The sequence below is a fragment of the Cetorhinus maximus genome, chromosome 24 (genome assembly GCF_964194155.1).
Source record: "Cetorhinus maximus chromosome 24, sCetMax3.hap1.1, whole genome shotgun sequence".
Lineage (NCBI taxonomy): Eukaryota > Metazoa > Chordata > Chondrichthyes > Lamniformes > Cetorhinidae > Cetorhinus > Cetorhinus maximus.
Genome location: NC_135902.1, coordinates 1,346,447 through 1,358,994, shown reverse-complemented (window position 1 = coordinate 1,358,994; position 12,548 = coordinate 1,346,447). Strand labels below are relative to the sequence as shown.

General features: G+C 43.6%; 1 protein-coding gene across 2 annotated transcripts in view; it reads left to right on the top strand.

Annotated features, from left to right (window-relative positions):
* mycbpap (mycbp associated protein) overlaps positions 1–12,548 on the top strand; it is a 99,856-nt gene that overhangs the window by 64,415 nt on the left and 22,893 nt on the right. For both annotated transcript variants that reach the window (XR_013580556.1, XM_078570594.1), the window contains exons 13-15: positions 6,236–6,382; positions 7,133–7,705; positions 11,763–11,887. Coding sequence is in view for 1 of the 2 variants with exons in the window: in XM_078570594.1 (XP_078426720.1) it covers positions 6,236–6,382; positions 7,133–7,705; positions 11,763–11,887 (845 nt within the window). In the remaining variant the exon portion in view is untranslated. The remainder of the gene's footprint in view (positions 1–6,235; positions 6,383–7,132; positions 7,706–11,762; positions 11,888–12,548) is intronic.

The following is a 12,548-nucleotide window of genomic DNA, read 5'->3' as shown; positions in this document are numbered from 1 at the left end:
CTCTCTGCAGAGATGAGCTTTGGAGGATGGGCGTTATAAAGTAAAGGATATAGTCCACAGGGTCTCGACACTGTCGACCTGGAGTTCCCTCATGTGGCCCAGGTGGATGTCTGGAAGTTCTCACCAACTGGTGTCAGCTTTGCAGGTCCAAATGCAGACTAGTTACACTCAGATGAGGATTCTCTGACTGCAGGAATATAGCCACACACAATTTTAGGTAGGATAGGCAAGGTAGAGAGAGAGAGAGCCAATTAAGGTAGCCTTCCTTCCTCAGCTTGTTCCCCAACAAGACTGCCTTCAGAAACCAGCAGGTTCACAACTTCAGTTTTTTCTCTCTCACCCATGTGATTTTCAGCAAGTTACCAACCTTCCTTTTCAGTTTTTTCTCCATCAATTAAAGTGATTGCAGTTCAAAACAAACAACCAGATCTCCCTCAAATACTATAAAACTCAGGTAATTTCTTAGAAGACGTCTGTTTGCTGACAGTTCAAGGTGAACTTATGACCTTTTGAAAAAAATCCCAGGCGAACGCCCAAATGTCCGGATTATGCCATGTCCTTCCATTTGTAAAAGAAAAATTCAGTCTTGCAATAAATGACTCTAATATTACGGACCAGTCATCATCGCCACACTCTTCACACTCTTGTACTACATTGAGACCTTAACTGTGTATCAACAACATATAAGAGCACTAGAGAAATTCCATTAGCAATGTCTCCGCTGCATCCTCCAGATCCAATTAGAGGACCATCAAACAAATGCTAGTGACCTTGAAACCAGCTCCACAGCATTCAGGCCAAACTCCTGCAAAATTAACTGATAAACTGGACACTACCAAAAACTGTCTCCTCCGCCAGGCCCTGTTCTATCAACTCTCAAATGGCCAACATTCTAGGGGAGAACAAAGAAAATGTTTCAAAGATACTCTGAAACTCTCCTTGAAGCACCGCAGCATTGACCTTAATGACTGGGAGGAGCTTGCTACCAATATTCAAAATGGCAACAACTTGCCCATCAAGCTGCATCACGCTTTTGAGTACCAACTTCTTAACGAATGAGGTGGAATGATGGAAAAGAAGGGAAGAAAAGGAAGCAAATTCTTCACCCTGGATCCCACTACCTCATGAGAAGTCCTGCCCAATGTGCCCAAAGATCTGTGGTTGACAATCAGCCTGTTCAGTTACATGATGACCCATGACAGAAACTCGCACTCCTGAGTAGATGTCATCCTCAAATCGGGGGACAGCTAATAACGATGATCAGTCACAACTGTAGGTTGCTTGACTTTATAATTGTGATCCGATCCATTGATTACGGGATCCATTAGCTCTGACTCTAGCATGCTGCTTCCGCTCTTTAGAATGCATGTAGACATGTGTTTAAGCTTCACCAGGTTGGTACCTCAATTTTCACATACGGCTGGTGCTGCACCTAGCACGCTTTTCTACACTGCTGATGGACATTGAAGTTCCTCACCGAGAGTACGTTCTGTAACACATTCTATAACTTTGATCTGCCAAGTGGTTTACAGCATATTATTCATCAGTTGAGGAAGAGCAGTAGGTGGTAATCAGCAGAAGATTTCCTTGTCCATGTACAAGGGCTAGGATTTAAGGTTTTGAGCAAGGGATGGAGGGGGAATGTGAGGCAGAACTTTTTTTATGTAGTATGAATGACCTGGAACTTGCAGCCTGGGAGGGTAGAAGAAACGAGAGACGATCAAATATTTCAAAGGAAATTGGATGGACACTTGAGGGAATTTTCAGGGCTATGGGAAAAGAGTGGGAGAATGGGACTGACTGATTGCTCTAGGGAGAGCTAGCATGGAGTCGATGACCCTCAGTCTCCTCTGTGCCGTATGATTGTGTAACTCTATGCTTACATTTGAGCATTGCCTGTATGAAGTTAACCTGGTGAATAGCTGTCGCAAGGGCTGTGGAACCTAAGTGATGTGCTTTCATTTGCTGAAGGCCATTGAGAAAGTTCCTCATGAAAAAATACTTCCGAAACTGAAAGCGTGGATAAGCAATTGCCTTGGCGAAGGAAACACTGAATGGGGTGAAGTGGAGTGGGTTTGGGTGGTGTGTGGCAGGGAATAGTCATGGACTAATTTACATTCATAACTTGTATTCGAGGAAAATGATCAAATTTGCACATAATTTAGGGGTGATAGCAGTTGAATCTAAGAATCAGCTAGTGAACCAAAAAATGTGTTAGATGAAATATGCAGTTGTCACATTCAGTGCAGATGAGGTCCACTTCTGAGACTTTCCCAATCACAGTTGACAACATTTCCAAACTTCAGTATCATCTACAAATTTTGAAATCATGCCCTGAATACCATAGTCTAGGTCATTAATATATATCAGGAAGAGCAAGGGTCCCAACACTGACCCCTGGGGAACTCTACTACAAACCTTCCTCCAATCTGGAAAACAACCATTTATCACTATTCTCTGTTTCCTGTAACTCAGCCAATTTCTTATCCAAGTGCCTACTTTCCCTTTTATTCCATGATCTAGAATTTTGCTCACAAGTCTTTTGTGTGGCACTGTATCAAATACCTTTTGAAAATCCATATACACCACATCAACAGCGTTTCCTTTATCAACTTTCTCTGTTACCTCCAGCAAGTTAGTTATACATGATTTTCCCTTAATGAATCCATGCTGGCTTTCCTTAATTATCCTGCACTTGTCTAAGTGACTGTTGATTTTATCCCATACTAGAGTTTCCAGAAGTTTCCCTGCCATTGAAGTCAAACTGACTGGTCTGTAGTTGCCAGCTTTATCCTTGCATCCCTTTTTGAACAAGGGTGTAACATTTGCAGTTCTCCAGCCCCCTGGCACCTTCCCTGTGTCTAAGGAAGACTGGAAAATTATCACTAGTGTCTCTGCAATTTCCACACTCACTTCCCTCAGTACCCTTGGATGCATCTCATCTGTTCCTGGTAACCTATCTATTTTAACTAAAAGTAGCCTTTCTAACACGTCCTCCTTCTCAACTATAAATTCTTCTAGTGTACCAGTTACCTACCTCCTCTCTCACTTTGGCCTGGGTAGCATCTTCTTTTGTAAGACAGATGTAAAGTACTCGTTCAATTCCTCCGCTATTCCTCCAACCTCCACATGCAAGCCTCCTTTTTTGTCCCTAACTGGCCTTCCTCTTTCTTTTACCACACTTTTGTTATTTACATGCTTATAGAAGACCTTGGGATTCCCTTTTATGTTCACTGCCAGCCTCTTTTCATGCTCTCTCCTTGCTTTTCTTATTAGTTTTTTCACTTACCCTTCACTTCCATATTCAGTCTGATTCTCCCTTATATTTCCTACCTTCCATCTGTTGTACGCACACTTTTTCCTTTTCATATTCACCTCTATCTCTCTTGTCATCCAGGGCGCTCTGGATTTATTTGTTCAACTTTCTCCTTCAAGGAAATATACCTTGACGTTGCTATTTTTAGTTAAAATAGATAAGCTACCAGGACCAGATGAGATGCATCCAAGGGTACTGAGGGAAGTGAGAGTGGAAATTGCAGAGACACTAGTGATAATTTTCCAGTCTTCCTTAGACACAGGGAAGGTGCCAGTGGACTTGAGAACTGTGAATGTTACACCTTTGTTCAAAAAGGGATGCAAGGACAAAGCCGGCAACTACAGGCCAGTCAGTTTAACTTCAGTGGTAGGGAAACTTCTGAAAACTATAGTTTGGGATAAAATCAACAGTCACTTAGAAAATACCTTTTCTTTGAAGGTGGCCTGTTGTTCAGCCACCGTCTTTTCTGCCAACATTTGATTCCAACTCACTTGACTCAGATGCATTCCCATCCCATCGAAGTTGGCTTTCCCCCAATTAATTATCCTTGCTCTGGATTGTGCCCTGAACTTTTCCATGACCAACCTAAACCTTATGATACAATGATCACTGTCCCCTAGAGGCTTTCCCACTGATATTTGATCCACTTGGGCCAACTCATTCCCAGGAACCAGGTCCTCATTTTGTACTGGAAACATACTGCTGTAGAAAATTATCTTGAACATACTCCAGGAATTCTCGCCCCTCTTGTCCCTTTGCACTATTCCTATCCCAGTCTATATTTGGATAATTGAAGTCGCCCATTATGATTACTGTACAATTCTTTCACCTGTCACTAATTTCTTTGCAAATTTATTTCTCCACATCCCTTCCACTAGATGGTGGTCTATATACCACACCAACCAATGTTATTGCACCTTTTTCATTCCTTACCTCTAGCCAGAGAGATTCTGTCCTTGACCCCTCTGGAACATCCTCTCTCTCCAGTACTGTAATCTTTAATCTATATTGTCACCCCTACCCGCCATTTCTTCCTTCCCCGTCTCTCCAAAACGCCTTGTACCCAGGAATATTTAATACCCAGTCCTGCCCTTTTTTGAGCCAGGTCTCTGTAATAGCAATAATATCATTATGCCTATAGTTCACCAATCATATTAACCACACTCATGCATTCACACACATGCACATTAGCCCTAATTTAGGCTTTTTTACTTTCCCCTTATTCTGACCCCATCTAATGACTTAATATTGCCTACCCTAATTCTATCAAACTCTCCAAGTATTCCATCTACCTTGATACTGTTCTCTGATATGCCCTCGTTATCAGTTGATACTTCTCTACTTCTCACTGCCAGTTTTTCTCCTTTCCACTCTGAATATCCCATCAGGTTCCCATCCCACTGCCACTCTTGTTTAAACCCTCCCCAACAGCACTAGCAAACTGCCACCCCCCCCCCACCATGAGGACACTAGTCCCAGTCCTGTTAAGGTGTAACTCGTCCTTCTTGTACAGGTCCCAACTGCCCTAGAACCGGTCCCAATGCATCAGAAATCTAAAGCCCTCCCTCCTACTCTATTTCTCCAGCCACGTGTTCAACTGTTCAATTTTCCTATTCTTATGCTCACTAGCACGTGGCACTGGGAATAATCCTGAGATTACTGCTCTTGAGGCTCTGCTTTTTAATTCCCTTCCTAACTCCCTGAATTCTGCTTTCAGGACCTCATCCCATTTCCTATCTATGTCATTGGTCCCAATGTGAACCATGACCTCTGGCTGCTCACCCTGCCCCAGATGAATGTCCCGCAGCCGCTCTGTGATATTCTTGACCCTGGCACCAGGGAGGCAACATACCATCCTGGAGTCACACCTGTGGCTACAGAAACACCTGTCTGCTCCCCTAACTTAAGAATCGCCTGCTACTATAGCACTTCCACTCTTCCTCCTTCCCTCCTGTGCAGCTGAGCCACCTATGGTGCCATGGGCTTGGCTCTTACTACAGTCCTCTGAGGAACCATCTCACTCACCCATATCCAAAATGGAAAAGCCGTTAGAGAGCAAAATAGCCTCAGGGGATTCCTACACTACCTGCCTGTTTCTCTTAGATACTCTGGCAGTCACCCATTCCTTCCCTGCCTGTGTATTTCTTAGCTGTGGTGAGCCGCCTCCCTAAATGTGCTATCCATGTAATCCTCAGTCTTGCAAATGAAACACAGTAACTCCAGCTGCCGCTCGAGCTCCGCAACTCGAAGCTCAAGTTTCTGCAGCTGGTGACACTTCCTGCAGGTGTAGTCATCAAGGGCACTTTGTGCTTGCACAGCTTCCCATACCCTGCGGAATGCACATTCCACATGTCCGAACTACACTGACATACATACCTTAACTTTATATAAAACGTTTACCACAGTGTTTATTTACTAATTTATTTTAAACATTTTCTTAATTAATTTAGAATAATTCCTAAGTATACTACAATTTACTGTTCTTATTAAATGCTAGTACCACCCACAAATACAACTAAACTTATCTGTTTCTTCATTACCCAGGTATGTGTTTTAGGGTTCGCGCTGTTTTCCCACTCCCGACTGTCTCTCCTCCCACGCTGTTTTCAATCTCATGACTGCCTCTGCACTTACACTGTTTTCAATTTCCTGACTACCTCACTACTTGTGCTGTTTTCGATCTCCCGATTGTCTCAGAGTTGGGAAGTACTTGCTGTCTGACTTACATTTTCAAAAATGTTGGTGTGTTCCTTTTTGAAGAATAAATACATTGTCACATTCGCTGGCATTTCCAATTATGTTTCAGCAACTCCTGAATCTTGACGTCAGGCCTGTTAGAGAACTCAGGATGGTGAATCTCCCCGTCTTTCGGAATTGTTGTCTATCCATTTGCTATCTGGTGTGTTTTCTCCATTTCAGGAAGAACTTGAAGAGAAGGAAAAGATGGCCATAATTGAACAGATCCTGAATGAGGTGATAGGTGGAGTGCGCACCCCACAGCAAACCCCATCTCCTATCGAAGTTCCATTCATTGAGGAAGAGGTCTTTGAGATGAAGAACCCCAAGGTAAACATTTGGTAACTCAAGATGGTGGGAATCACAGGCTGTATTTTCAGGATGGAAGGGTTGAAGGTTCTTTGCAAAGCTTTAAAAAACAGAAGCTGCCCAGCCATAAGTACAGTATATTCTGATGCATAGCTGACAACTAAATTAATACATATAATGTGTCATCAATGAGACAATGAACCTATGATAAAGGCAAGTTCTACTCAAAGGCCATCGACCTGGATGGTTAACTCAGCTTCTCTCTGCACAGATGTTGTCTGATCTGCTGAATATTTCCAGCATCTTTTGTTTTTATTCTACAGTAATGACTATGATGTTGGGGACTGACATAGCACCTTTTATATAATACATTCACTTAAAACCGTAGTCTAGCGTGCTTTTTAAATCAAAATAGAGAAATTGATATCAAAAGATGGAGGGAGAGACAGGAAGGATCATTGACCTTTAGACATTAACGCTGTCTCACTCTCTCTCTCTCCATTGATGCTGCCAGACAAGCATTCTGTCTTTATTCATATTTCCAGCATTCAAAGTATTTTGATTTTGTCTACTGTCAAGTAGTTTATTGCCAACACTGACAGCCTCAGTTCCCTTGGGGATAAGTGTCCAAGTCAGTAAGGAGGAGATGATGGTAAAGAAAATAAGATATGAAAAAGACCCTCCCATTGTAGAACTCATTCTGATAGTATCGCACTGGAGCAGTTGCTGGGGAATTCAGCTAACCGGAATTTCTGTCCTTCTCCTCTGCAGTTGCACTACAAGTATAATATAGTGCAAAGCCTTAAGGAATTATGGAAACAGTGCTTTGTGCACAGTAAAGATGCAGAAGAAGCAGGAGGTGAAAAACAACCTGGAGGTGTGAACAAGCCCACGGACAAGAACCAATCCTCCACCAAGCATCTGGAGCAACTGGACAACACAAAGCTTAAGGGCATGCCGACTAAAGGCCAATCAGTTGACGAAGCAGAGGAGCAAACCAAGCAAAGGACTCGTTCTTATAACAAGGCGATTTCTCACCGTGTGGAACTTTCAGAGAACACGAAGTACCCTGATAAGGGTGCATCAACCAACAAATCTCCAGCAGCTGATGAAGCAGAGGAGCATTCCAAACAAAGGACTCATACCCATGGCAAGGCGACTTCTCATCAATCTGAGCAAAAGCAAAGCAAGGAGAAGACCCGTTCCCACAGCAAGAGGTCTGTCCTCCATGTGGAACAAAGTAAGATTGTGAAACCCCCCAAGGAAGCAATACCAACCAACAAAGCTCAACCACTTGATGAATCAGAACCTGAATGGGACCTGTCCATCGATTCTTTCAGACAGGTGCAGTTTTCTTTGCTGCTATTTCTTGTAAATACAATATATATTTCCTTTACTGAGTTCAAGAACTTTGATGAAATCCATGTGTTCTTTTTAATTTTCCCTGTGGATGTGGGAGTTACCTGTTGCCCGAGTTTGCTTGCTCTGAAGACATTAGTCAACACGTAGTGCAGGTCAGACCAGAAAGGGCGGGTGAGGCAGCTTCCTTTTCCTGAAGGACACTGGTCCACTTGCTGGGATTTTATGACAATCCAGCACCATTCATGGTCACTTTTTTGATGCTGCCCACAAGTTGCTAATGCAATGCAATAACTACCAGGTTCCCAAACTCTGGATGTATTTCTCTCTCACATTTTCTGTAGTTTTATAATGGTTTTGCCCTAGTTTTCAGACCACCTGTCTTCAAGGTGTGATTGTTACTGGAACCATTCTTCCATGTGAGCCCAAGCACTGAGGGATCAATGATACTTCAGAGTATCAGGGCCCCTGTGCCCCAGAGAATGTACCCACTGTGCCCAAATACTAGTCTGATAGGCCTGCATGCAAGGCTTATTAGGCCCGTGGCAAAGAATTAAAACTAGGATCAATGTTTCAGTCACGCACCGCCTTTTTGGAATGAACCGCAATTTTAAAAAGTACTTTCTCACTCTACTCTATATGACTTGCCCAATGCCCATTGTCTCTTAACTCCTCCTAATGCTGAATGTGGCCTATTTCTGGCAGATCCTGGCTAAAATACACAGCCTTTGTACTTTTTGCGGATTAAGAACAGTGCATGTGGAACAGCAAGAAACTTTAAATGATTTTTTAAAATTAACTCACGGAATGTGGGCATTGCTGGCTAGGCCAGCATTTGCTGCCCATCCCTAATTGCCCTTGAGAAGGTGGCAGTGAGCTGCCTTCTTGATCCGCTGCAGTCCATGTGGTGTAAGTACACCCTCAGTGCTGTTAGGAAGGGAGTCCCAGGATTTTGCCCTCTTATTAACAGAAAGGCCTAGTGCTGTGCAGGATCTTTGTCAGACCCTGAATGTTTTTTCTATTCGCTCATGGGATGTGGGCATCACTGGCTAGGCCAGCATTTGCTGCCCATTTCTAATTGCCCTTGAGAAGGTGTTGGTGAGCTGTCTTCTTGAACTGCTTCAAGCCATGTGTAGGAACTCCCACACTGTTGTTAGGAATGGAGTTAGAAGATTTTGACCCAGCAGCAGTGAAGGAACGGCAATTTGGTTCCAATTCAGGGTGGCGTGTGATATGGCGGGGAACTTGCAAATGATGGTGTTCCCATGCATCTGCTACCCTTGTCCTACTAGATGGTAGAGGCCGTGGGTTTGGAAGGTGCTGTCAAAGGAGCCTGAGTGAGTTGCTGCAGTGCACCCTGTAGATGATACACACTGCTGCGTTGGTGGTGGAGGGAGTGAATGTTGAAGGTGGTGGATGGGGTTCCAATCAAGTGGGCTGCTTTGTCCTGGATAGAACCATAGAAAAGTTATGGTACAGAAAGAGGCCATTCAGCCCATTGTGTTTGCGCCGACCAAAAAGAGAAATAAGAAACTAGCCGCTCATTTTAATCCCAATTTACAGCACTTCAGATGCATACCCAGGTACCTTTTAACTGTGTTGAGCATTTCATCCTCAACCACCAACTTAGGCAGTGAATTCCAGATGCCCACCACCCTCTGGGTGAAAAAGATTTTCCTCATGTCCCCTCTAATCCTTCTACCAATCACCTTAAATCTATGCCCCCTGGTAATTGACCCCTCAGCTAGAGGAAACAAGTTTTTCCTGTCTATATAGGCCCCTCATAATTTCATACACCTCAACTAGGTCACCCCTTAGCCTCCTCTGTTTTAAGGTAAACAACCTTAGCCTATCCAATCTTTCCTCATTGGTGCAATTTTCAAGCCCTGGCAATATTCTTGTAAATCTATTTACTTTAAATGAATTTTGAATGGATGGTGTCGAGCTTCTTGAGTGTTGTTGGAGCTGCACTCATCCAAGCAAGTAGAGAGTATTCCATCACACTCCTTACTTGTGCCTTGTAGATGATGGACAGACGAGGAGTCAGGAGGTGAGTTACTCTCTGCAGAATTCCCAACTTCTGACCTGCTCTTGTAGCCACAGTATTTATATGGCTAGTCCAGTTCAGTTTCTGGTCAATGGTAACCCCCAGGATGTTGATAGTGGGGGATTCAGTGAGGGTAATGTCATTGAATGTTAAGGGGCGATGGTTAGATTCTCTCTTGTTGGAGAAGATCATTGCCTGGCACTTGCTTGGCACGAATGTTATTCGCCATGTGTCAGCTCAAGCCTGGTTACTGTCCAGGTCTTGCTGCAGGCCTTGCTCAAATTACGTTGACTCTATTTGAGAGTCAAACCCAACTCTTCCTCTCCTAACTGCTTAGTTCAAATAAATATCTTTCACCAGGGACAGACAAGCAGTGGATGAAGACAAGATTACACTCAGCGGCTGTGCTTGGATCATTTTTTATTGTTAGGTGATGTTCCCTTGTGCTGTGCTCTTGTGCGGCAGGGGAACTGACGTGATCCTGTTGTTGTTGATGTTGAGCTTTCAGACTTTATACTTCCTGAAAGTGGCACATTAATCCCTCTTTGCTCCCAGAACAGCCTCAAACCTGATGTAAGATCTTCCCGATTTAAAGACCAGGGAAACTGCACCTAAAAGGCAGATTTGGTATCAAGAGGAAATATTTCCAGTTCTATGGGGAGAGTGCAGAGCAATATGACTAATTGTTTAGCTCTTTCAAAGAGCCAGCATAGGCACAATGGGCCAAAGAGTCTCCTCTGTGTTGTATGATTCAGACAGCAAAAGTAGTGTTGTTCCAAGTTCTCCATGGTACAAAGGGCACCACATCTTTTCCATCGGGGTCACTGAAACTTCCCGCTTTTGGCTGTTTCCCTTGACCAAGCATGTTTTATAGAGCCCTCAGTCCACCTGTCCGAGTTAACCTGGTGCTTTTTCCATTGCTGTTTGCACACATTAATCAAACAGCATCAAGAAAAATCCCAAGCAGATCACAAAGTGAACTATGCAACTTTGAGTAAACCAAACTTATTCTATTCAAGATTCTCCAACAGGAGAGAATCCAACCATCACCCCTTCACATTCAATGGTATAACCATTACTGAACCCCCATTATCAACATCCTGGGGGTTACCATTGACCAGAAACTGAACTGGACTAGCCGTGTAAATACTGTGGCTACAAGAGCAGGTCGGAAGCTAGGAATCCTGCCATGAGTAACTCACCCCCTGACTCCCAAAAGCCTGTCCACCATCTACAAAGCACAAGTCAGGAGTGTGGTAGAACATTTTCCACTTGCCTGGATGTGTGCAGCTTCAATAACACCCAAGAAGCTCGACACCATCCAGGACAAAGCAGCCGACTTGATTGGCACTCCATCTACAAACATTCACTCCCTCCTCTGCAGGCAGCAGTGTGTACCATCTACAAGATGCACTGGAGGAACTCACCAAGCATCCTTAGACAGCACCTTCCAAACCCACGACTACTAGCATCTAGAAGGACAACGGCAGCAGATACATGGGAACACCACCACCTGGAAGTTCCCCTCCAAGCCACTGACCATCCTGACTTGGAAATATATCACTGTTCCTTCATTGTTGCTGGGTCAAAATCCTGGAACTCCCTAACAGCGCTGTGGGTGTACCTACACCACATGGACTGCAGCAGCTCAAGAAGGCAGCTCACCACCACCACCTCAGGGCAGTTGGGGATGGGTGATAAATGCTGGCCTAGCCAGTGATGCCCACGTCCCATGAATGAATATAAAAAAAATACTTACACGCAGTTGCCTTAAAGTTGTGTTCATGTCTCTCCAATTAATGGTTTATGTGCAGACCTTGTGGCTGCCAGTTCCCTGATCTTTAAATTGGGTAGATTTGGCAAAAAATGGAACTGGCATAATTATGGAAGCACTTGAACTGGAAGTTGTGTGTTAATGAAAGAGAGGTAGAGATTATTTTGTTTTCGAGTTTATGATGAGACCCTGTGTTTGTCTAAAACATGTTCCTGCATCAGGATGTGCTAATGTTGCTGGAGAATGAGGAACAGAAGGCGATGGCCTTGGAACAGCTCAACCTGAAGATGCTCGAACTCTCCACAGTACAAATCAATATGCAAGAGGACATTTTCTACAAAGTGCTGTAAGTGGGACTCTTTAACCTCATGATTTATTCTGTTATCCTCTTTTTTTAAATGGTAAACTTCTGATAAAATATGTGTTAATCAAAACAGTGAATGGAACAGTATTCACATGATCAGATACTTTTATCATCTGGTACCTGGTTAGTTGTAACATGGAAGTTCAAAGTTAAGTTGGCAAAATGTAGTTTTGTGTTTTAGGTACATGCCACTTTCGATTAGGTTGAGATCACCCAACTTATTACATGTAGGAGCTTTGCCATCAGAATAGAATCATAGAATGATACAGCACAGATGGAGACCATTTGGTCCATCACCCCTATGCTGGCTCTTTGAAAGAGCTATCCATTAAGTCCCACTTCCCTTCCCTTTCACCATAGCCCTGCAGATTTTTCCTCTTCAAAAATTTACCCAATTCCCTTCTGACTATTATTGAGTCAGCATCCACAACCTTTAGGTGGATAGAGTTCCAGACTTCCACTACCCATTGTGTAGAAAAAGTGCTTCCTGATTTCACCCCTGAACGACCTAGCTTTCAGTTTGAGGATATGCCCCCTAGTTCTGTATCGCCCCTACCAAGTAGTAGAGTTTCTCTGTGTTCACATGATCAGTTCCTTTTATCATTTTAAACATTTGAGCTCCCCTCAACTTTCTAATCCCAAT